The sequence below is a fragment of the Ischnura elegans genome, chromosome X (genome assembly GCF_921293095.1).
Source record: "Ischnura elegans chromosome X, ioIscEleg1.1, whole genome shotgun sequence".
NCBI classification, from domain to species: domain Eukaryota; kingdom Metazoa; phylum Arthropoda; class Insecta; order Odonata; family Coenagrionidae; genus Ischnura; species Ischnura elegans.
The window spans coordinates 105,825,164-105,851,637 of record NC_060259.1 but is presented as its reverse complement, the minus strand read 5'-3'; the positions used below and the strand labels follow the sequence as shown (position 1 = coordinate 105,851,637).

General features: G+C 36.7%; 1 protein-coding gene across 1 annotated transcript in view; it reads left to right on the top strand.

Moving 5' to 3' along the window:
- LOC124170478 overlaps nucleotides 1–11,081 on the top strand; it is a 30,988-nt gene extending 19,907 nt beyond the window's left edge. The window contains exon 5 of the mRNA XM_046549200.1: nucleotides 4,960–11,081. Coding sequence (XP_046405156.1) covers nucleotides 4,960–7,502 — 2,543 coding nt within the window. The 3' untranslated portion in view covers nucleotides 7,503–11,081. The remainder of the gene's footprint in view (nucleotides 1–4,959) is intronic.
- The last annotated feature ends 15,393 nt before the right edge of the window (nucleotides 11,082–26,474 follow it).

Sequence of the window (26,474 nt, the reverse complement as noted above, 5' to 3'; positions counted from 1 at the left end):
GCTGTTGGGAACAGAGAAATCTGTCGCTATAGTGAGTTGTCGTTGTTACCGAATGCAATTACATCGTCACAAAAAAATCACTCATCAGGCGTCACCACGGCTGTTTTTGCTGAGAGGCGAAAATTGCAGCATGATAGCCGTTTTAAATCATTATTTTGAACATTTAATTCACTAATGATCATATTCACTTGCAATCTATGATTAAAGCATATGTAATTATGCAGGATGCTATATGCCAAAGCATTAAGAAGTCGATTTTAAAAGTCCCAGCTTCAGACTCACTCGTACTGAACTGTGCATTATGAGCTGTTATTATCCTTATTTCTTGGATGCTCCAAATATACATGTCATAACTACCAGTTATGGCTTTGCATCAGCCTATTAAATGCTAAAACTTCGGAATCTGTTCAAAAATTCATACCTTCTATCTTTCCGAGTAGTAATGAAAATGATGAGTGGCTGCTGCAATTGGGTGACGAAAGGAGCGTGATAAAATTTTAGGGTTCCACATGAGCATTGCAATTCTATCTTTTTCAGGTTAACGGCGGAATGAAGGTGGAAGTAATCTTCTTATGCTTCAAGTCTGCCTGTATGAATGGTTTACTATCGTGTTTCAAAACAGCCGACTCAAATGCTATCGGAATCACGAAACCGAACAGCATTACGGCATCTAAAAGCATATTAGTCATATCAATTATATTCGATGGAAAGGGTGAAAAACTGTTTCAAATAAATAGAAGGCCAAATGATAAATGAAGTCCACTCTTTGTCTGTCTGTTAGCAATATTTATGTTTCGTAGAGCTTCACGCAATCAGACGCAATATCAGTGGATGTAGAGACCTCTAGCGGCAGTAGCGCACACTTTTTGATAGGAATGCTGACTGGAACTGAAGGAAGCTCGTAGTGTTAGGCGGCAATAACACAATTTTAACGTTTCTTAGTTCTATTGGTGGGTGGGCTGGGCAATTGTCAATGAATAATAGTACTTTTTTATTCCTTTCACCAATCCTGGCATTAAACGCTCGTAACCACTGCGTGAAGATAGCAGCCGTAATCCAAGCATTTTTATTTGCTTTGTAAGTGCAAGGGAGAGTTTTAACTCCCTTAAAACATCGGGGATGGGCAGATTTCCCCACCATGAACGGTTTTAACTTATCTGAACCATCCATATTGGCGCATAAAAGAACAGTTACGCGGTCTTTACTTTTCTTCCCTCCTTTGCAGGGGTCCGTTCAAGTGGCGAGAGTTTTGTCCGGGAGAAGGTTAAAATATATGCCCGTCTCATCCGCGTTGTAAATATCGCAGGGGCTGTAATTGTCCAAATAGTCTTTAAGGACCGGAGCCCAGCCTTCCACAGCATTAACGTCAACACTTGATGATTCACCGGATAGTTTGTGAAGGGATATCCCCTTCCTATTTTAAAATCGTGCAAACCATCCATCCAAGGACTTAAAATTGTCTTCACCAAGCCTCTCACACAAATACTCAGCTTTAGCCTTCATCATTGGGCTGGTGATAGGAATCCCTGCTGCTCTTTGCTGGCAAAACCACGAGAAAAGAGCAGTTTCTAGCTGTGGATGCTCTCCGAGCCGCAGGTGTTTTTGAGTGCTTGGACGCCCTTCTTTAAGAACTGCCGAACGAATTTGTTCTTTTTTCTTTAAAATAGTGAACAATGTCGATGTATTAATTCCAAATCGCCTCGCTATTTCACTCTTTGAACACTCTCCACTTTCACAATCTGCAATAATTCTCATTTTGGTTTTTAAATCCAAGGACTTGCGTTTACCAGCCATGGTGTTAGCAGACGGGCGGAATAATTTTTAACGTCACTGCGGAGGCGCGGGAGGGAGATGACGAAAGAGCAATGAAATGTGTACTCGAGAAATTTATTAAGGAAAGAAGAATAGGAGAATACGGAACATGTAGACGTCGACATTGGCGGAAAAAATGCCGTTTTAAAAGCATTGAATTCCAGAGATGTGGCACGTGGTCAAAAAGTCAACCTGTCGTAATTACGAATGGCGCAAGAGAGGAATCGAGCCATTATCGCTAATACGAATTTATTTTACATTTAAATCATAGGGTTTAAAATGGTTCCTTGGGTAGCTGTCGCTAATTCGAGCTTGTCGCTATATCCCATACTCGTTATAAGGGGCTTCCACTGTACATACGATCGGAGTCCTTTCTTCCACGACTTCGGGTTTACAGCGCAGGCATGACCAGCAATGATGAGGGGAGATAACGCTTTGGTGCTTCGCATTAGTATAATCAACCTTCTGCACTCTTAAAATTCTCGATTCGCAATCTATACCTGAAATGTTCCGCTTTAGGCTTGGGCGTAGCCCCTTTCTCAGAAGTTCCCGCAGATTGGAATGGGCAAAACCACCCGAAAAAAGCTCCTTATAACTATTCATCGTCTGCATTCCTTGGGCGCTTCTGTGTTTTTATAATTTTGCAGAGCGAATAGGAAGATAAATTAATTTCGACACTCTCATATTCATCCTTTATTTTTATTTTCTCACTTAGACGTGTTTGGTGTTTTTTTGGCCATGGTGACTGCCATCAAATGCTTTCTATTCACGCAACTCACGGACGTGCGGGTATGCTGCCGACTGGTTTCTGCCGTCCGAGGAACAAAAGAAGATGAAGCATTCGCGAATGCTAATGCCACAATATTTTCACCAAAATTAACTACTTATGTATCGAACGACAGTTTACCACATAAATTTGAGACTGAGCACTCCATTAACTTAATATCCAACAGATCGCTAGAAATTACAGAGGTTAAAGAGTCTTGATGAAAGTCTTCTGGCGGTGAAACCCTCGCTATGGCGAGAGGCAGCACCAAAAGGGTGTCGTAAAAACGAATTTTTTAATACGCTTATTATAGGGTCAATTGACGGTGCATCGGCTATCTCTCGTTATAGCGGGAGTGTCGCTATAGCCCGTACTCGCTTTAACGAGGTTCCACTGTATTACTATTGGTAATGTATTTTTAATATCTGATTTACCTGAGAACAACATTTCAATGCACTGCAATTTTGTAATTTTCACAAAAATAACGGAGAATTTAACAGAGAGTATCTGAAGTTGAAATACCTCATAAAGATATTTAAAATAAAGAACAGAAGATGCAAAAAAATTCAGAAACAAATTGCTAACTGTTGAGAAACAAACTCTTGATCAATACCCAGTTGTACATATAAGACCCATATGTATTTTATTAAAGGTTATAGTTAGTTTAACCCTTCCGAGACAGTGGCATTCTTGCCTTAGCATGACTGCTGGACTGAGCCCCTAGAGACTCTTCCCTCCCCTCTGTATGTAGCTTTTTTGCAGGACATTCATTAAGAAGGGTCTTGTGGATAATTGCACACTCAGCACCAACCTTTTTCAACCTTCTTAGCAGGGACCCCCCCCTGCATTATCTCGGACTCCGAGGGTAGTTGGGCTCCCTCCTTTCATGGTTTATAACCCTACCAGCAGAATTGGTTTGTGGTCAATCATGCTTTGTTTATATGAATTAGCTGAATGGATAATTGTTGCTTGCTCATAAATTGCAACTTTGAATTGAATTCCTTGTTTTAATCTGAATTGTCAAATTTTGAACGAAGCTCTACTGTCAATAATAATGCATTTAATGCATCGACAATTTCCATGTTGATGTTTATACTGAAATCGAGATATAAGTTAATATTTATTTTAGAATTTCGTTTAAAAATTGTAAACACGCCTCATAAGGCAAAGAATTCAATTCTTAGTTTATATTTTTTGAGAAAGGAACAAATATTTATTTCAAAAACTGACTGAATGAACAATTGAATTACCGCAGTCCCTCACCACAAAGAGGGGTTATATAAGACGAAGGGTCCAGATACTTGCTCCTGGATTTTGATGGTATGGCCTAAATCCATCTTTTTTGGGTCCCGAAACTAAGACATTGCGAATCCGCGACCATTATAAAAGGGATAGAGCACGGAAATTATATTTTTGGCATTTGTTCGCCTGTGTAGGAAAATCTCCTACGAAAATTTGCCTTTTTGTCTCCCCGGTGAAGAAACGCATGATTTCGTCGTTAGTAGCGAAAGGGTTAAATGTACATTACAATTTTTTTAAAGTTGCATTGCATTGAATTCTGATTGTATTGAATTAAGGATGACACAAAGGTAACTGAATTAAATAAACACCTTTATGGCATTGCCATAAATCCTTCTTTTGCCCAGCAATGAATGACACTCCTTCCATTAACCAGACATAATAGCCACTGTACTGAAAATGTGGCATTCAGGCAAGATAATGCACATGAATAAAGGTTTAATTAATGCAGCCACAAAATTTTGGAGCTAACACTATAGTGTATACACGATTAACACCTCCAAAACCAAATCTGCAAAGTGCACCATGTTTGGTATATTGGGGCATAATGGGTTTAGTTTTAGCGTAAATTAAGTTGGACAAGAAAATAAATAATTTCAACAGATGGTGTTGTCTAATTGCATACTTTTATTGTATGCATAAGCACGTACATTATATAATTATTACATTACCGTATTGACTTGTGTAAGCTGTGCCTTCAAGTATCCCGCACACCTCCATTTTTGGGCCAGCTCATAAGAAAAAAACTTCTAGTACCTTTTTGGTGCGGTCTAATATAGGATCTCATGATTCATTGCTAAATCAATAAATTTATGTTACCATGATTAATAAGGTTAAACAACGTTAGAAATGTAGTTCCTGTGAAGTTCTCCTAATTTCAATGCTAAACTTTGGAGAAATAAACTATAAGAATTTGAGGGAAAATGGTACGTGGCTTACATTAAAACTTTCACTGGCATTCACTGGCATTTCCAGAAAAAAGATGCACGGCTTCTACGAGTAAATACAGTATTATTGTCTGTACTTTCCTAAAATATTTATGTAGACTAAGTGCTCAATGAATTTAATCTCTTTGATTTCAGGATGTAATGTGCTTTGTTTAGACCTGTGGGGTCGCAACAGTGGCCCCTTCATGCAAGCTCTACACTTCAGTTTTGGCCTTGGAGTATTCATTGCTCCAATGCTCTCAGCCCCCTTTCTGGAAGTTATTCAATTCAATGTGTCATCGGAGGTGAACAGTTCCTTTCCCCATAATATTCACATATCAGAATCTCAAACGGAAAAGTTACTGGAAAGGGTATTTGATACTGGTGATTCAAAAGATGACACTTTTAGAGTTAGGAGAGATGAAATGCATGCTAATATGTCATTCATTTTCAATGGCAGTGATTCTGTTGAAGTGTGGCCTATGACCTCAACTCTTTCTGATTTAAGTTCTGTGTCTCCCAGCCTAGAGCCACCCCGGACAACATCGTCCCCTTCCTTGAGCAAAGTACACTTAAATCAGTCAGAGCTTGAATACTCAGCAGAAAATGACTCGTTAGTTACTAGTGTTGATTATCTGGCCAGTGAAGTTGATGTGTCACCTGAGTATACAAATAGTACTCGAGCACCAAGTTCACCCACCACTCCAAGAATTCCCAAACCGAAACCTTCCTTCACGGATGCTGGTAAACTAGATCATACCAAGGACTGGGATAGAATAAGGGTTGGGAAGCCTCCACCTGAATTGGTAGCACCTCCATCTGTTACTGCTAAATCCATTTTGCCTGCACCTTCAAGTTCCACTCTGACAACTTCTTCACCATCTGCTACAATGCAATCTTCAGTGACAACCCCTACCACTAATTCTACCTTAATTACTACCTGTGCACCGGTGGTTTTAAATGTTACGGAAGCCAACCCCTCCATGTCTGAATCAGTGAAGGGTGCAGAGAAGAAATATGGTTCTCGTGTGAATGACACAAGTGATATTGATGTTGGTAGTATTAAAATAGGTGAAATTGCTCAAAATAGAAAAAACCAATCTCAGAGTTTGTTACAGTTATTGCATGTGGGACAGGAGAACATTAGTATGACAGCGGCTAACTCCACGACAGAAGTAAGTACATCTGTGACAACATCTTCACAGGTCAACCCCACTAGCACACCTCTCATCAGTGGTGATAATGTCACTTCATACGGGCGGAGCACCACCCCTGTTTTTCCATCCACTGTAGTATCCTCTGCTGGGAAACCAAGTGAGGAGGTTGTAGAAGCGAAAGAGAAGCCGACGGACGTGAGGAGTGAAGGAGATGTTTCAGGCAGCAGTCAACTGAAGACGACCTTAGGTGATGTCAATGAGTCTCCTCTGCAGAGTGCCTATAAAGCTTTAAATGTGAGTGCTGAGAGAGGGAGTAAGGCTAGAAACAGCGAGTTTTACAGGAATACATTAGAGCAGAAAACAGAGCGAGTTTCATCTCTGAATGCTGCTACAAATTCTTCCCCAAATGTTGCCCATATTACTGTGCATGAATTAGATAAGCTCTTCCAAGACAATGGTAGCAAATTGAACACTCATGAAAATATTTCCTCGAATAATTACAATATTAATAATGAAAGTCAAGCTACTTTTTCTAAATTATATACATCTGAAGTCCCACCTAAGCATGAACATCATTTCAAACCAGGAACTTATGACAATGATACAGAAGATATCAGTACTCTATTTGATGTGCTAGCTAACCGAATTGAGAAATATGGCTTCAACAAAATCCAATTTACATATCTAATTGTTGGCATGTTTGTATTTTCCATTTCACTTGTTTTCCTTGGATTTTTATGCCACAACCCAAGGGACCCTAAATCCAAGCAAGAAGATGGCGTGGAACGTTACAAAATATCTCGAAAGTATTTATGGGGCTCTCTTGTGTCGTGCATGTCCCTGTTCTTTTTCTTTAACATTGGCATGGAGGTAACTTTTGGACGGTATTTACTATCCTTTGCTCTTCGCAGTGATCTCAACCTATCTCGCTCAACTGGGAATTGTGTGACAGCATTGTTTTGGGGCTCATTTGCGGCAATGAGGTTTGCATCAATATTTTGTGCGAGTGGGTTTAGTCCCACCTCAATGTTAATTTTTAATTTTGTCATGTGCTCTATTGGTAGTATTATCCTGTCAACCCTTTCTAATGAAGTAGAAACAGCTCTTTGGTTGGGGACATCCTTTCTTGGGATTGGTATGGCTTCTATGTTTCCTACGGGTATATTGTGGGTAGAAAGGTATATTCATGTGTCCAACAAAGTTGCTGCTCTTTTTGTAATGGGTGTAGCATTGGGAGAAATTATTTTCCCTCTCATAGTACAGTATTTAATGCAAAGCAATCAGCTAATGCTGATGCATGCTGCAGCAGTGACAAATGCGTTGTGCATTTGTACCTTCATAGTTTTGTGGTGCTTGGTAGCTCACCATGGGGAGAAGTATGTATCAGTTGGGAATGTTGGATATCAACTTGCCAGTCAGCATGATGAAGAAGAAGACATGGTGGAATTGTCGCCCTCTAGTCGCTCATCTGGGGTGAGGAATCATGATTCTCCCAATGAGCTTGGCTTACTTTTAAATGGCCATCCCTCGTATGGGCATTAACTTAAGTTTCCATACTTAAAATATGTACATCCATTACTCTATTTGCATTAATTGCTGCCGGAGAGATATAATGCTTGATGGTGTATAAGTTATTAAACATTTAGGTCCTTCATTAGTTTACCGGAAATTAATGAAATGACTTGTGATAACAATGTTAAACTTGCTTTCATTCTTCTGTGTCTATTTTTTCTTTAAACTGAATTGATACTTGAAAATAATGTGTTGTGTATCCAAGTCTTTACACTGCAACATATAAGACTGTTATGATATTATGGAATCAGGTGCAGCTGTTGAAAATTTCCCTCGATAATTGGTTTATGTTGCATTAGAGAAACTTAGGTAATGAAGAACTCATTTTATCAAGGACCTGACCAGAAGTCTATGAGTTAAGAGAGTTTTGCTGGAGATGATCAATGGCATCTTTTTGTAATGAATGGCTTCGTGGAAGTAAATATCATTTTCTACTGTCTGCATTGTTGGATACTGTAGGGATGCTGGACCAAAGAGGGATGTTTTATTAATCTTGAGAAAGTCGTGTTAACCTCTCCTTGCATATGTTTTTGAGACTGCTTTTCAGTGAGATGCATCTTTTCAGTTCAGATGTAAGTACATATGAGATTCTCTTTCAATTGAAATATGGATAGATAAGCGAAAGAACATGTGTGGTACTTATCTCATTTATTGTGAAATTATTAACATTTTGGGATTTCATGGATAAAGACTTCATTTCCACTCCTTGTTTATTCTTATTGAATGGCTTTTACCAATAGTATTTGAGAATGACAGGAGAGCCATTTCTTTCACTCCCATATTTTACCATTTTTCTATTTATGCCTTTTCATCATAATGACTATGATTTCTTCTGCCTTATTTTTATATTTATTCCTTTCAACTTTCATGCTTTTCTGGATGTAGAAAAATGCTGGAAGTACTGTGTTACTTTACAAATTTACGTTACAGTTATGATTTTTAGTACACCTTCCTTATCAATTGTTATAACAATTTTGGTTCTAGTTTTAGTGTAAGTACAAGTGTGCTATAATCTGTTTGCTTACTCCATCTGTACTATCAGGTTCAAATTTTCCTCTCTTCTCCTGATTAGTTTATTAGGTAGATATAGGAACTACACTGTACATATTCATTTCCAAGAATTTATTTATTCTCAATCCACATGGGTGCTGTTTCTTTGTGTAAATGTGTGTGTGTGTACAGTGTGCAACTTCTTTGTTTAAATCATTTCAGTATTTAGTGTTGGTATGAAGCTTGTTTTCATGTGAACTGCAAACGAAAAGCTTTTTTTTCATGTCTTAGTTAAGATAAGCACTTTGGAAATCTCTCGATAAAATCATGATGGAAGAAAAATCACCTGGTGAACAGAATTCTTATTTCCTGTAAATTTTTCGAACCCGGTGTTGTAGAAAATGCCCATTTCTTTTTTGCTTGTTCCTTGTGAGCCATTTTTTGTCAAATAAGTGTGTCAGTTATCATGCCAAGTTAATTTACTTCCATTTTGGATGATGAATTGGATTTCAAGCTCAAGGAAAAGTTGTCACAGCCCCAAACATGAACTGGTGTGCATCAGCAGCGCACTTATTGGTGTTGTGTCCTGAATACCCTCTTGTGAATGTGTTTAGAAATGAAAACCCAGAGTTTGTAGCTGAAATAATACCAAACAAATCTTGCCTTTGAATTGAATTTAATGTCACAATTTTTGCTGTGTGTGTTGTATTTGTTACGGCATTTTTTTGCTTTACTTACAGTCAGTTAAGCCACACCTCTAGTGAAGACATCAAAAGCTTAAGTTCCATAGTCGATTCATTTGTGTGAATTTAGTGATTGTGGAAGGAGTAAGTCCTCGGGTAGTGGCAATCCTTATTCATGCACTCTTAAAAATAAATCCAATGATGTTGCATTTATTGGTTTTTTAATCTTTTGTTTTATAACTCTCATATTAAATATTACTTATTGCTTAGTTCCATCAGCCACAGAATTAAGAATTTTTAGTGAGCTCTAAAATCGTACCCAATTTTACTCCTTAGCAATGTCAGACCCGTTTGCTAATTCTTTGGTATGTTCCCTACCTTGAATACCGTTGATTGCTGCACATGAATATTTTGTTGTCAACTATACACAATGGAGGGTTTAACTGGCATTTCAAGTGGCTCCATGTTATTTTCTCAGGACACATCTAATGTATTCTGGTTTGCCCAATTTTGTTAAGTCAAGAGCCTAATGTACGAAAAAAGAAGCAGCTAGTGCATATCTTTCAAATTTATTAAATCAATGCAGTGTGCTTCTAAACTTTTAAGTATTTTTGGAACTATCAGAACCAGTGCATGGAAAATGGTATATTTTCTGGTAGATATTTTGAAATATTTTCACTTTCATAAGCTGTTCCATGTAGCCAGTGGGGGATCCAGGATAGGGACAAGGGGGGGCTAAGTGGGGGTAATCTACCAGCAGTAGTGGTGGTCTGAAAAAATTACCATTCTATCTAGTGCAAATTGGATACCCAAGGGAGGGGCTATGGCCTCCAAACCCCCCCTCCATAGATCCTCCACTGCATGTAGCTAGAAGTGAAGGTTTGTTACCTTAGTTAGTATTTAACAGGTTCCTGTATTTACTGGTCACCATTTGCCTCACATTGAACCTTAGAATGCTTTTATAATCCCGGTGAGATAATTTTTTAATGCCTTTGACAATTGAAAATATGAGTGTTGGTTAATATGTTTTGGATATGGACAATACTTGTCTATTCTTTAGGTTTCCATGTTAAAGAAACAAGTTTTTCTTGACAGCTCTCACCAATGCATTCCTTGACATGTGAAGCCTTATCTCTGGTATGAAAATTTTGTTTGCTGTCCACTCGTAAGTTCATTTAGTAAAATTACAGAATGGTATAATGGAACCATATTTGTATGTTTTTCAATCCATCACCGACTGTTTGAGCTATTAGGAAAAACATCTCGATACTTTGATCTTAATACTTCTATGAGTGCCAACCAATTTTCTTGGTACTTCGCTGAAATACCAAGGTTTTTTTTGCTGATTTTGTATTTTTAAGGAAAAAATTGTCTATAATACAAGTGAAGGTTAAATATTCAAAAACTCAACACATCTTCGCTACTTCTCTCCTAACTTTGACCTTGCATGGTTTAATGCAGTTTATACTTGTGTGAATATCATTCCTTCCCAAAATGAGAATTTCTCCCCAAACAAGAAGAAACTAGAACAGATATGACATCACCAACTCATGAAAAAATTAATCAATTTTCTATTTTTTTTATTTCAAATCAATGTGAGTTTTTAAGTGAAATAATGGATTGATTTGGAGCCAATCGGCCATTTTACATGGCTAGTTGTCTCAAATTCTAGCCCGTTAACATGATAAGTATTTGTCTGGTGTGAGGAATGTAGTGCTACCTAACAATGATTTTGTAATGTAATGGCGGTATAATTTGATTTTGTTTTACGGGGCTTTTTTCACCATTGTCACTTCCATCATTTAATGCTGAATGTCATTGCTTCACATAACAGAAGTATTTATCAGGACTGAAAATAAACATTTTATTTACAGAAGTGTACTCATATTATTTACTCAAGTGAGCATGTTTCCCAGAAAAAATCAGCGTTTGAGCACTGCTCCTGGTCTTCTAAGAAAAGATGCATTCCAAGCAAGATACATTCCAAAACCTGTAAGGGGACCAAAAGAGGGTGGATATTGTTGTGAATAGAAATTGAAATGGTAATGGAGAGATGGCAAAAGTATTTCTCGGAATGCTGAAGCAGTAGGTGCCAAATTGAACTTTCAAGAGGATCATGCCCTTCAGTATTACCGTATTTCTCCGAACATAGTCCCCCCCCCTAATTTTGAGGCTTCAGTTTTGGGAAAAAATTTAAAATATATTATAGTCCCCCCTTTACTTTTACCAAGGGCATTTTTGAAAAAAAGGGGGAGACTATATTCAGAGAAATATGGTATACACAACAAAATGTGGAACATCCTAACAGAGGAAAAGAAAGTATGTATTGTGAATTGAGTGAAAAGTGATAAAGCTCCAGGGAAAGGTGAAGTCAGAGCAGTTCATTGAAAAAGAGGGAGACATTGGAACTGATAAAGTGTGGGGGAAGGAGGCAATGGCAGGGGATTGGCTGAAGGCAATGGTGGAGCCTATTCACAAAGAATGGGGAGAGAAGATTTTAATAGTTTCAGGGGTATTTTTTACATAGTATCCTTCATAAGGCACTGTAAATCAGAAAATGCATAGAATGCTTAGCAGTTTCAACGTCCAACGAGCAGTAGGCAGGATTCTTTTAACCACAAATCAGATATTCTTTACAGAAAATTTTATACAATTACAAGGGGTGCAACAAATATTTTTGACTTCCCAAAATCGTATGGCAGTGTAAGTAGATGTTTCAGGGAAAAATGGGTAAGTTCAGGATCCAAAGATAATTGATAAAACTAACAAAGCTGAGCAGTATAGATGGAATTAATTTTGAGTTGATCAAAATAAACACAGTATGGCAGGTAGATTGCCTCCCCCAATTCTATTTTATTTATTTTATATATATCCACTATCCCCTAAAAGAGCACACAGGTGTTTCACATCCAGGGTTTTTAACGAACTACAATGGACAGTTGCAAACGTCCATGCCTCCTACCCAGGCAGGACTGGAACCATCAGTTTGGCAGGCAAGGACTACACAACGGCCCCTGAGGCCAAGCACAAGGCAGCACTGGAAAAAGTAGCGGTCAAGGGGCCACAGTATTAAAATAGGGATCAAGTAAATGTTTTAGAAATATCAGAAGATAACCTTGGCAAATGTATTCATGACGGAGAAAAAAATGAGATGAAGGATCAGTGGTACAAGAGGCAATTACATGCATGCATTTTCTGAGATGAAAAAATGATAATTAAGATCCTCTGCAGTTAGGTGGACTCCAGTTTGAAATAGTTAACCATTTTTAAAGAGTTATATATAATCAATGTTAAAAAAACGTAGAAAACTTGCTAAACCTTGCCAACAAATTTCGATTTGCTAGCAAGAGCGTGTAATCATTGAAGTCCCTGTAATAAAAAATCTAAATCAGAGTACATGTAAGACCTCCGATGCTCGAAGGGGTGTCGCCGATCAATTGGCAGGGATTTTTGGAAGGAAACTCATAGACTCCGGAATGATGATTTTATGCGAACCCGTTTACATTATTCGCCGTCACACATCTGACTCCGCGACGTCCGTCTCCCAACGGCCCCCTCCGCTGACCTCCCCTACTCCCCCTTCTCCATCCTCAGCCATCGTCTTTTTCTTTCACCCAGCTCTGCAGTTTCCCACGGGAGCATGGAAACCGCCGCAGGAAACGAGAGATTAAAGCGACCAGACTCTTCGCAGAGACAGAAACTCATGAGTCAGGAAGGATTATGAAGGAGAGTGTAGGTGATGGGTTGGGGGCGTGAAAAGGATGGGAGCGAGAGTTGAGTCTGCTGTTTCTGTCAGAGTACATACATTAATTTATCCAGTTCTCCTCCAGGGAGGAGAAAAAACTTACAATATCTGAAAATAAGGTGTAACAAAAAATGGAACCAACGCATCAAGGAGAGCAATGGATGAGAAAATCCAACCAAGAAATCAGAATCATAAGAAGTCAAGTACATATGTACTGTAACGGTTCAAACCGCGAGAGCCGCCCGCTCGCCTCCCGTTCGATATCTCCCCATACATGTGATTGTTAACTCTCCACTCCCCCAAAATAGAAAATTGCCCCTACGGAGACTTACCGTTTCCGGGCTTAAAATCAAGTTCCCCAATTGTTCGTGCCTGCACGCACACTCACATGTTGTATTTAAGGAAATCGTGGCAATAGCAAAACAAATAACTTCAATGACATCCCCTTTTACAATTGATTTTTAATAACTGAACTACCATAGGTTCCAAAGTTTACACTGACACTAAAGTATTCCCCAAACACACACAATAAATCCCCGTTCCAAAATCCATCGGCGTCACCTCCAACGTGAAATATGCACCTTCGGCTTCTCCTTCAAAATTACAATAGCACTTTCTCAATGATTATAAAAAAAATGATGTTTCCAACAACAAAATATACTGACGCTCTTTTGCGAATGAGCAACGTAAAAAAATAGTGACATCAAACTTACACAAAAAAAACTTTCCGTGCAAAGCAAGTATAAATTAGGCGTTAGTCTGTTCAAGTGGCCACCCGTCTTGAAGTCGGGCTCAATGATCCGCCAAGTGACACTAACATTCAGATATTATGCTCAAGCTTCACCACGTGCCGCACTTAAGTCTTGCAGGGCCGTGACTAAGGCCAGCCAACAGTAAATTCACTAGGGCCTTATTGTGGGGAGTACACTTGGGACTTTCAAAGGGGGGAACAATCTGGACACAAAAGGATCTATTCGGGCTTTGGTAATTTCCAAGCTTACTTCCTTTATCCAATGTTCTCGCCACCCCTGAAGAGCTGTCCTCGTATCTGCCTCCTCCACGTGCCGTAGCTTGGCTGCTGCTGCTTGTCACTGAACACCACTATTTGACTTATCTCGTGTCAGACCGTAGGAGAGAGAGAGCACTAGACTTCTCGTCTCTCCCTTTTATAAACTCTGCACTACCCACAATCACCTCTGGTGCACCACGACGCCCTCTTTTTCCCCGGCCGAAAGGCGGGTTTTCAAACGCATTCCGGGAGAGAACCACTGCGTCGCCTCTCCCGGAAATCCACTCTCACACAATTTCACATACATAAAAAAATATACTACAATAAACACAAATAATAAACCCTTTACATAAATCTAGTATAGAACTCCTTAAACAAAAAAAATGCTAAAATTGTGAGTGTGCGCGCAGACGTTAGACCCCGTTATATGTGCCGCGATGTTATAAAATGATGCGTCGGGCCGGCTCCGGTCCTTACCGCTACAGTACATATACAGCAGACTGGTTTTCGGGGTTACTACGGTGTACTTATCTCTGCAGATGAGTCTTGCCGGCATTGCAGCAGGCTTCTTCAGGTCAATGAAGTGACCAGCCGGCAAAACTGTCATCTGCAGAGATGAATCTACACGGTAGTAACCCCGAAAACCAGTCTGCTGAATTAATTACACACGCACAAGGATTTATGTACATATACAGTATATCCCAGCATGTTCGGCAACTCCCAATTTTTGCATTTAAAGGATAGATTATGGGTTATCCCTGTATTATACCTCAACCAGTATAAATGATGAACCCAAACTAAAGAGAAGATTTTCCTGGGTAAAAATGTTGCGTCATATGGAGAATACACAGAAAGCAAAATGAATTCTGGAAGAATTAGATGGGCAGGACTTTCTATGAAAACAGGAGGAGTGTATGCTGAAGGGGATTTTTTCTGAATAGTGAGGGAGGATAGCTAAGGGGAAGGTCACACTTGAGGTGAAGTACAAAAGGAATTGGAAAAGAACCATGAAGACGACGAACAAGCCTTCTTGATGATATCAGTATTACATAATCAAAATAATACGTAGCAACACATTTGCCTTGTTTATAAAAGGAAAAGTTTTTTACAACTTAATTAGGAATGTCATCAACATATTTCTTAAATTTCTTATTAGAAACACTTTTAGTGCTGCAATTGTTCTCCTGCATCTCCTATTGGAATCATTAAAAGTTGCATTTTTATCAGCTGGTTTTTGGATCATCTTTTTAATGTTATTTTTTCTATACCAAGTCTAGAATTCCCTTTATGATTAATTCAATCCTAGGAATGGCATTACCTTTCATTAAGGTTTTCATTTGCAGCTTGTCTTAGATTTTTCTTAATGTTACTCAAAATTACCAGCGTTGCATCAACTATTCTTTCATTGGTGATATCCACTCAACTACATTGTCTTGTCTGTTTAGTTCTATTTGCCATGTAATTCCATTTGTCCCTTGAAATTTACTGCCTGTATCATCTCTACTAGAGATGAATTGATTCTCGATTCCAGATTCTTAGTCATGGAATCGATCACCTTAAGTCGATTCCAAATCCAGGAAGATAAATATTTTGAAAATAGACTACAAGCTTGGGGCATAATGGCTGTCACACACCTGATGCATTGTGCAATGTACATTATATAGTTAAAAATTTATATCTGAAACAGTTTAAGTGTTTATTATTTATTTAAGTTGAGGATATAATACTACGTATAATACTAATTTACTATTTTTCATAAATATATTTTTTGGGCCACTTTTGTCTTTTTTACTTTATTCCATTCAATTCTTAAATTTTAAGGACAGCAACACTACTGAAAAATCAATATCCCACTAGTTAGTATGAATAAGAATCGATGGAATCATAAGAAAGAATTGAATTGAAAAAAGTGACATCGACTCAACCCTAATCTTTACAGTATGATGCTTTGGTCCTGAGCCTAACTTATTGGTTATTGCATTTTGAGTGTGTTTGATTCCCTGGGCACAATTTGCAGTTACTACCTGCAGCTACTTTGGTACAGCTGTTTTGACTTCCTTGTGACATTCAAAATGTATTCCTCGATACTCACCATGCCAATTATGCAAGTTATCTTCCTCCAATTTTAAGATTTATTTTTCTCCACCACTGGCTGCAAACTTCTCTACACCATATTACTAACTTTAATCAGAGGAATTACATTGGGGGAAACCATTTCTCAGGAGAAAGACCCTTCAAGTGACAAAATGGGGCCCCTTGACATTGGTGGCAGAATCGTAAACATATCCATTCGAAATATGCACTTTTTAATACTTCAGTAATTTATATAAAAATACAATTTTTTAAACTATTTTGTATCTTGTGACTGAAATACATTAACCCCTTCATGCAGGACATCAGGTGGATCTGACAGGAATTTTCGAACGCATAACATCTAACGTCAGGTTTAGCTGTCGCAAATTTTTCAATGCAAATCACCAGATGCCGGCTCTGGCCAACACGGGGGAAGGGAAGTGACCATAGAGGTTGCAATTGCCTGATGCATTCAGGCCCAGCCTCGTACCCAGCTTAGCGAGTCCTTAGGGCCACTCCCCATATGGTAAAGCCCGACCCTCCCACTCATTTATGATCATCCTCGCCGCAGGAATCCGTTGCGAAGTGGTTACCTATATTGTCAATAGTTTTTCCGATGATACATTTTGTTGCATACTACAATTTTTCATGCTTTGAAATTAATTCTTATTTTTTCTGCACGGGAGCAATTTTTAAACAAAATTTTAGCATTAAAAATAAGGGACTTCTGGACTTATAGTCTATGTACCTTATGTTCACAAACTTTGTCGTTATTAACGCTGGGATTCTGTTTTAATTCCACAATGCTTAAAAAAATGTTAATGCATTATTTGGTTGAAAAAAACTTGGTTACTCAAAAAGTTGACCATGGATTCATGCTGAGATAGGGTTAGGATCTAGACCAGTGGCCAGGGTAAAGGAGGGGCCCCCCATTGAGCTGGGTCCCAGATCTGAGGGACGAAAATACCAGGGCAACTCCAACCCAAAAAAGAGCTCCATACAGATAGGTTTAGAATATTCTCATGCTACTCGTAGCATGGAAAAATTTTCCAACTACAGGTACTGGCAGGATAGGGTTAAGCTCTCATTTCAAAATACCTACATGGTTTGTCATTTCATTTCTAATCTCTCTCACAGTAAACAAGTAAAACAAATTGCTGTTTGGACATACTCCTTGTTTTTGAGTTCATTATTGTGGTTTAACTCAGGGTGATCAAAACTTTTTCTAAATAATATCCCAGTATTTTATCCATTATATCCTATGAAATTACACACTTAAACAAACCCCTCTGAAGTGAAAGATCAAACAAGGCTAATTTAACAGCAAGGACCTAGGCGTGAAAATATTGCAGCCTTCCATTAAATGACCAGAAATGAATAATTTAGGTAACACCACACAGTTGTGCAAAAATAAAGCAGAAATTTTAATTTCATTATCTTCATTTTTTCCATACTTCACACAGTCTTTATTTAAGGGCTTGAATATCTGCTTTCAATCTAGCTCAATTTCCTTTTTTTCCTCTATAATCTCATCTTCACCATTTTTGTTTCAGTTCTTACCTCTTATGTAGCACACCTTGGTACTTGCCCCACGTGCATATCTTATTATCTCGCAATCAACTTTCAGATACCTTACCTACATCATGAGAAATTCCAATCCAATCTATTTTTAGAGTAAGAATAGATGTCTTTAAGAGCAACACGGAGATCCATCAAATCAGAGCCCCACTATATTTCCAGGTCCAACAGAAGAGAGATCTCTTACCGAACAGATTGATATGGGGATTAGTTTTCCCCAAATAATGAAGGACTTCAATATATGCTAGGTGTAATTTTGCCAGAGAATATCCTTTTTATTTGTTAACCACTGCTGTCCTAATACACACCCACACACCTATTGGAATGGCTTGCGGGGTAGTATGTAGATAAACCTCAATATTTTTGTGGTCTCTCAGGAGAAACTGCCGCCTCTTCCGTAACGGAGTGCCTCATCCAAATAATATGTCTAATGGAAATTTCCTCTTTGATACAGATAAAGTTTTTTGACAACAAGTGGGTTTCCATATTGAAATTCAAGCTCACCTTGCCATGCAAAACCATAATATGGCAGCACCACTAATTAAAAAAAAACATTGCTTTAAAGAAAAAATATGCTGACTCCTGAATCTTAGCTATTTCATTAACAGAAAGTCCTTCCAGCACCCTGAAAGAGGCACGCAAATTTGAGATCCAAATTTCAGGGAGTAGAATTCCATGTTCTCTGGTGCGCTTTCATGGAATTTGCTAAGCAACATAAATACAATGTATTAACTTGGTAATTCCACCTTGGCAAGACCTAGGAGTCAATTTGGACATCATTTTCCATTACAAAAGTAAGGTATATGTATACTTGAACCAGTGTGTTTGATGACATAAAATGCTGAAACCTAAGTTGTGTTCAATACATCTATGAGAAATGCCTACGATACAGCATTTAATTCAAGATGAAGGAACATAATGTTAAAACGCTTGAATAAACAAGAAGAGGGGATTTGCGAAATGAAGCTATGTTTATTGAACAAATTAACTGTAAACAACTTCACATACACAATGCATCAAGAGATTTCATTCACAAATAGCTTCTTTCAGAGTTATCTTTTCTTGTCTGATCATGAATGAAAACCTGCCGTAATGATCTATGAACCACTTGCAAATCTTTCAGTGCAAAATGTAATATCCAAATTCAAGTATTATGTCTCTTTCCTTAAAAATCAATAAATACATCCTTCTACACCAGCATTTTAAAACTACTGCCTAAAACGGCATGTCTAAACAAATTTTTAGAACTGTCTAGATGTTTAGCCAGATCAACAATGGGTCAGCAAAATTATAAATTCTCCAGTGAAAAAGTATACCAAAATATAAAAGCGCTAGATTCATCTTATCAGGATACAATTAACTTCATCACTTTAAAAAAAACTTCTCTTATCACCCACAAAATCAATTTTACAAGATACATCTCATTCAAAATCACATATGCATAAATATTTCATCATCAGAAACATATTTACAATTACAGATGATAATCCTAAAATCACGAATGCACACACACGAGAGGATGTACATCAGAAACACCATTCACCACTCACAGTGGAAAATAAAGGAATTGAAAGAAGTCAATATTCCTAACACCGATCTCATAGGAATTATCAATGTCAATGGAAAATGGTAAAGTTGCTACAAATACTTATAACATCAATTGAAGTCGATCTCTAATGAACACCCTGAAATGTTTCCTTCTTTTCCTAATACCATTGAGTTGATTAGGCTCGTTGATTAGTAACCTAAAAAAGAAGACTACAAAGTTCACCTACAATAAGATAAGTAATCATTTGAAACATGGCAATTCAATTTACATGTTTCCATGGTTTACTACCAAAAATATAATACAAAGTTCATTATAATTGAGCAGCATAATTTGTCACAACCAATCAAACATTGTCAATGCAAAACTGAAGATGACAATGGTCTCTTATATAAATAATCTATGGATACAAGTTCAAGCAGCTGCATCATATTTTTGTAGTTTTATCAAGCATTGTCATGAATAAGTCCCAGGAATAAAAGCAATTCTGAAAGCACAAGTTGAGAGAAGTAGCCCCCTATCATGCTCCACCTTCCAAAGAAAATGGAAGGCCATTCAGTTAAACCTGCTAGCGACAAACATTTTCAGATCTCGCATGAAAAATATATGGAACATCAAGTTATCATCAAATGAGGGCCTGGGACACTAATTAAATATTCGATTTAATAGTTAAAAGAATTGCCCGATACATTAGGATAAAAGCATGGAATGTGTCCTTTATATCAAAAAAATAACCACAGTAAGACTTCATATTGGGAAATACTGCAAAGCAATCCACACTGAAAACAACTGGCAGTCTTCCAGGAAACCCCCGAAACCTTATTTTACGAATGCACAGACTAGAAACTATACAGTGAAAGACAATCAGAGGCAGCTAATAAAATCTTTAGAGGCGGCTACCATACCAGACCGATGTAACTATTCTATCACCCAAGATATAAAAACTTAAACTGATGACAATTGCATAGAACGATTAAAGTTTTCCAAGCTGTACAAAATTCCTATCAACTTTCTTCGGTGGAATTCTACATGTTTTCAATATGATTGTTAACTTGGAGTGTACAGATTACCCTAATTTATTTTCTGTAGAACATTAATAATTTATTGCTTCAGTTTCAGGATGCAATGTTTCATTTCAAGCAGTAATAGCACCCACTTAAAGAGTTCTTAACGGTTATAGAAATTCTTCTTACTGTCCGAGAAAGTTTCACTAAAACTGAGAGCTATACAATGCTCACCCCAATAAACATGGGTGCTCATAACAATTTCTCATACACCATTAATTTTGCTCTCAGGTAATGACTTTATTGCAGTGAGAAGTCCTTCTCATGACAAAGAAAGGATATTAAATGCTTTCACTCAAGTATCAAGGAATTTGACAAACACTTCTTCATAAAAGCTACAATTAAATAGCATGATTGCAGAAATGATGAAAGAAAATTTAACTAGCAGTGACAGGATTTTCAGCTTTCATATGAATGGACAACACATAAAAGAAGACAGAGTGAAATAATCTCACCATGGCTCCTTCCACAATGAAGATGATCAGAGTGATATCTCAACAAGTTCATGCACATTAGTTTGTGAAAAAATCATACAGCACCAATAAAACCAGGACAGATGGTATTGAAGCAAGAAATCACAACACAAACTGATCAATACAATTATTTTCCATTCCGCTTAAAATTTATTTCTTATACAATATGATCCTATGACCATTCAGTACAATGACTTCTATTGACTGTACAAGAATACCAAGTTTTCAATCATCATACAAAAATATACACAACAAAACACCTCGTACGTTACTCATGATTGATTTTTCTTCCAAGCATTTATTGCTAATAAATTAATACTTATGGAAGCTTCTATTACCTAAAACCAACAAATGCAATGCAAAACCCTAGAGTATATTCATCTGCACCCCACAAAAATGGTAAAGGCAAAAAATGACAAAGTAATTACACATGATATTTTGAGGAATTACGAACATAAAGAGGGACTATTGCAGTACCTACTACATACGCCACATTGGCCTCCACACATGCCAAATGATAATGATATGGATTACCATGGGTTCTTAATGTCCAACTGAAACTTAATGCTAGAGCACCTAATCAGGTCCAGCCTTGCATTAGGGCATTAGTTTCGGCTGAATGAAAAATACTCCATCATATTCCAGCCATAACAATCACTGTATTTCATATATTAAATTCAATGGTAGAGATTTCATGGATGCCTACATTTTAATGCAGGTAAGTGAATCACTGCACCATTTCATGAAAAAAAGCATCAGATCATTGAAAACAAAAATGATAAAAATATTAATAACAGCTCACGGTCATAAAGTGATTAAAAATCAGAAGACTATGGTGGGAATAGTCATATTTCCAACATAAATATACAATTCTTTAAATAACTGCTGAATGAGCAGCCTGACAGAGTTCTTGTTATGCATATATTACCCAAAATATATCCCATTTTAGATACAATGTCCTTTGAGTAATGTCAAGCATAAGACCTGTGAGCACTGTTTATAATAATCTATAAATAAAAGTCATTAAGCCACTAGAAAAGCTAATAGATAGTGCCGTGAACTGTTAATGATGGTACAATTACCTTTACTATGGGGCAAACATATCAACATACCACTTTTTCCAGTTACCAAGCATCGACACTACAACTATTCTGGTGTTGTGAGATCAAAAATAAAGACAGTTTCTCATAACTTATTATTCACATTTAAGATAGAATGAAAACAACATGCAATCACCAATGACAAATTCCAGCTCACTCATCAAAATTTAGCAGCTGCATTATTTTGAGGTAGGGTTCATTCTCATTAAAAGCTTTCCATTATGGTGAGAAGATAAGAATAATTCAATAATGAAAGAAATTAAAATATTACATGAAAGAAATAAGATCTATTATGATCAAATGCCATAGAAGTAACTTTTACAGGTCAGAAACCCAAAAAATGATACCAGAGGTTAACTTTTACAGGACAAGGAAAAATAATATTTTTAATTGGTCATAGTGAGTAAGAAACATACCTCTTTATGACCACGCCTCAATGTAAGCCCCCCAATTTTTACTCCAATGCTGGTCATAAAAACCATGTCATTTAGAGCATGTTCATATGCCTGCTGGAAGACAAATGAATGAAACCACATACCCATAGTCTAGATTTCCCCGTGAATTCATCATTATCATTGCTATCGAATTATGAGCACCACTAGCGATCAACAGCAAATACTTCACAGGAATGATGAAAACAGCATGAGTGCTGACTATATTCTGCATCATGCTTTCCGTGTCTGTTTTCCATTTGCCCAAACAAAGGATAGATGTGATTCTGCTGGAGGCCTTAGGGCACAACTCTAAACAGAGGTTAAATATGATCAAGAGTGCACACAAAAATGTGATGGGGTGTCTTCAGACAGGGATTATGCTCACACAAATATGGTGACTCACCACTGACAAGTGAATTCAAACAATTTTTTCTTTGCAGACACATCCATACTTCTATAAAGTCATTTAAAAATTGTAGCTGTTATTCATCCCCTAAATATTATCAGAGTTAACAAATTGGGAAAAAAATTTCTACACACATACTTTTCACTCGATGCCATACCTGAGCAACAATTTCCATTTAAGAAGATGAGAACAGCAAATGCTATTTTACAGTTCCTTTTGCTTGGATTACATTCCACAACTTTCAGTCATACCTCATCAAAGTATTTTATTTATTATCATGATATATGCAAACGAATAATGCAGACTGAAAATTCATTAATATTGATTGGTAGTAAATGTCTGCCACAGGCCGTAACAGCTGATCTATATTAGGCAAATTATCCATTATAATAGAAAGATTAATGCATAATATATTTATCAAAATCAATTTCTGTCAACATTATCAAACAGCATATTGAAACATGCATCATAATGAAGCATTATCTAATTTCATCCATGTATGTAGTCCTCACTAATCATAAGAGAACTCTGAGAAAATTCAATGACCGCATTATCTATAACTTTTTAAGGCGTCCAATAATGAACATTGTTTAGCCATCTTCATTTCTGTGTAGTTTACCAGACCCTTAGGTAATATCTAAGATGATGATTCACCATGCAAAATGTTCATGACATAAGCTTAAATCATTTCAGTTACATTGTACAAACTTAATCACTCTTTGCAATGACCATAAATACAAAGATGAAAATAGGATAAAACAAGCTTATTCATGCAATCTTAATCAATTGCTTGATCAAATTTTAGCCCGATGATTAAATGACCAAACAAATTTATGCAAAAAGGATTTCAACATTACACTGTCTTTGGGCATAAACATACAAACTTAATCATCTTACAGCTGAATGAAAAAATTATTTTACAAAACATTAATTACCTAAGTAAGTGAGAAGGTAATACATTATCCAACAATTAGCATCACTATATTTTTTGAGAGATAAAATAAAAATTTGGGGTTTCTCACAAGAAAGAACTGGCAAAATGCTTCTTTGAACAATTAATAATGATTAACCTTACTAAAAATAATTTAAGATGATTAAATTTCCTTATGACTGAATGAGGCTTAAATTTCCCTAGCTATTTAGCAATAACAATTATCGTTTCAGTGAATTGATTCTTATGCAATGTTTAATGAGATGATGAATTTATTTGAGGGAAAAGGCACTATGAGGCATTCATGGGAGGTAAATAATGGTGTATGATACACTGAAATAAATGCAAGTATTGCACAAGCTTTAAAAATATCAGTATAATTAATTAATTACGAAGAAAAAGGACATTTACAAAATAATATATACATACTGATAACTATAATGAATATGTAATAAATAACTAAAACAAAGAGTGGATTACCAACATTTGAAAAACAAAAGAATGAAACTATAGTTGGGTATGAGTTAGTCAGTGATAAAATGCTCAACACCACTATGCAGCATGAGCAACCATAGAGAACTGGTGAATGGGACAACTGATCTCAAGAAACTCTAGTGTAAATTAATTAAACTACCACTTGCAAGGATTTTGGCTTTGGTCCAACCACTATTATAATGGCCAGTAGTATTTCAATTAATGGACTGTATTGCATGCCCTGGAGCGGCAACAAATTTACCACACTTAATGGATCCATCTGTGTAGATGATCTTTACCTGATCAAGAATCAAATATGCATACCAGAAACAAGCATGAGTTTATTAATATTAATGATAGTTAATAATGAGTGTAAATTTAACTGTTCTTAAAATTCCTGACAGGCAGATCTTAAAGTTAAACCCTTGTAAGAGCAAAGGCAAGCAATGATTTATCTACCGGTATTAAAAGAGCCTTATTTACATACAATAGACACCCGCTTTATGATGGGTTCCACTCATGATGGATTCGGCATATGATCTGAGCTGATTTAGCACATGCTTTTTAAAATTTCCGAAGTTAGCTGATTTTGCTTCCTAACAGCTTCCTTATTAGAAAATAATGCTGACTTGATGCATAATGGAATTCGCTTAACAAAGGACCCTACTGAAAGGACTAATATCATATATAAATGTACTATTATATATATGAATGGACTAATATATAACATGAGGATCTAACTTCAAAAATAGCCACATTCGAACGATATGGAACTCTTATCCACCAAATTAGAAATTCCCATAGAAAGCATAATGAACAAAATTGATTTCAACTTATTATAGGAGTACACCACTCCAGTCATTAGAGAATCTTGACTGAGTCACCTGCAAGTGGACTACCACTCAATAATTCCCAAAAAGAAAAATGATACAACATGACCTTAACCTGAATCAGAATTGATAGAAGGGCACAAAAACAGGATTTAAATTGAAGTCCAGATCAAGGTCGATGATTTTCCACCTGAGGAATCCTATGATGGCAGCAAATCGTAAAATATCCACATAAAATAACCCTAACTTAATTCTTGCTAAGAAATAGAGAAGAATCATGCACTGATTACGAGATATTAGAATGCTGCTTTAGCTCACTTGAGGTTTTCAATGCTATTGATGCTTGTACCTAATGCAGATAAAGTTGTGATATTAATAATAAAATAAAAGTGGTTAATTAAAAAAGAGCAGCAATCAGAGTTTTTTTTTGGAAAATGAAAAGGGGATCCATTAAATTAATAGGATTAAGACCTCTCTATATTTCTTATTCTTTTGATAATTTCCCTTAAAATGTTAATCAGTAATATATGGTGAATGTTCACAATAGGCATTTCACATGCCTGGAGAGATATCCTTGGAATTGCCAGAAGTTTGGCATACCTCACCAAAATGTCAAACTTGGCCAGTAAGATTCAAGAATACCATTTTGCTGCCAGTAATAATTTGACACCATCAGTTTTTACACCTCATGTATGCAAGCTTGCATGGCACATAAAAACTAAAATTTCCTTTTCCCATTACTAGCAAAACTCACATTCATGGTAATGATCAAATCTGAAGACTTATGCACTAGCCCCACAAGAATTTACATTTCACTGTAACTTTCTGGCCATTGTAATGACAGAATTTGTCTGTCGAGTTGACTTTAGTAATAATTGAGTAGATTTCAGTAATAGATACACACCAGCATTTTTCCTCTATGATACTACATTAAAATATCTAGGAAATTTCATTACATTATTTCCATTTAGTTGAAGCAGTTTATGAAAGGGAATGATGGTTACAATGGGCTAAAGCTATAAATGGCAGGTTTGACTTAAGGCCTGGTTACACGGTACATTAACATGTACAAATTAATGTACGTTTTCGTGAATGATTTTGGTGGACCGGAACGGAACATGTAGGAATGCATGAACCAAATTAGAACAGGTTCTATTTCCTGTGTATGCATTTGCACAAGTTGGGTGGTTACACGGTGCAATGTGTGTGTCTTTAAATTTGTCATTCTCGCATTCATACATTTAGACATTAACCCATATGTGTTAATGTATCGTGTAACCAGGCCTTTAGAATACTCAACAGAATTACATGACTACATTTTTAAGTCAACCTCAAATAACATTACATTAATCTTACTTTAAACTGTTCTCACAATAAATTCAATATTATAATTATGATTAAATTAAAGACTTAAACATCTTTCTCCCATTGAACAGTTTGCAACAATAAATGGATTGGAGTAAATTATGAATAAGAATCACAATTACCATTTACTGGTGTTCACTACAAAAGGTCGATTTAAAAAAATAAGCTGCCATTTAAATAAGGATAGTAGAATATAAAAAGTCTAACATGACAAATAATTATCAACTGTAGAAGTGACTTG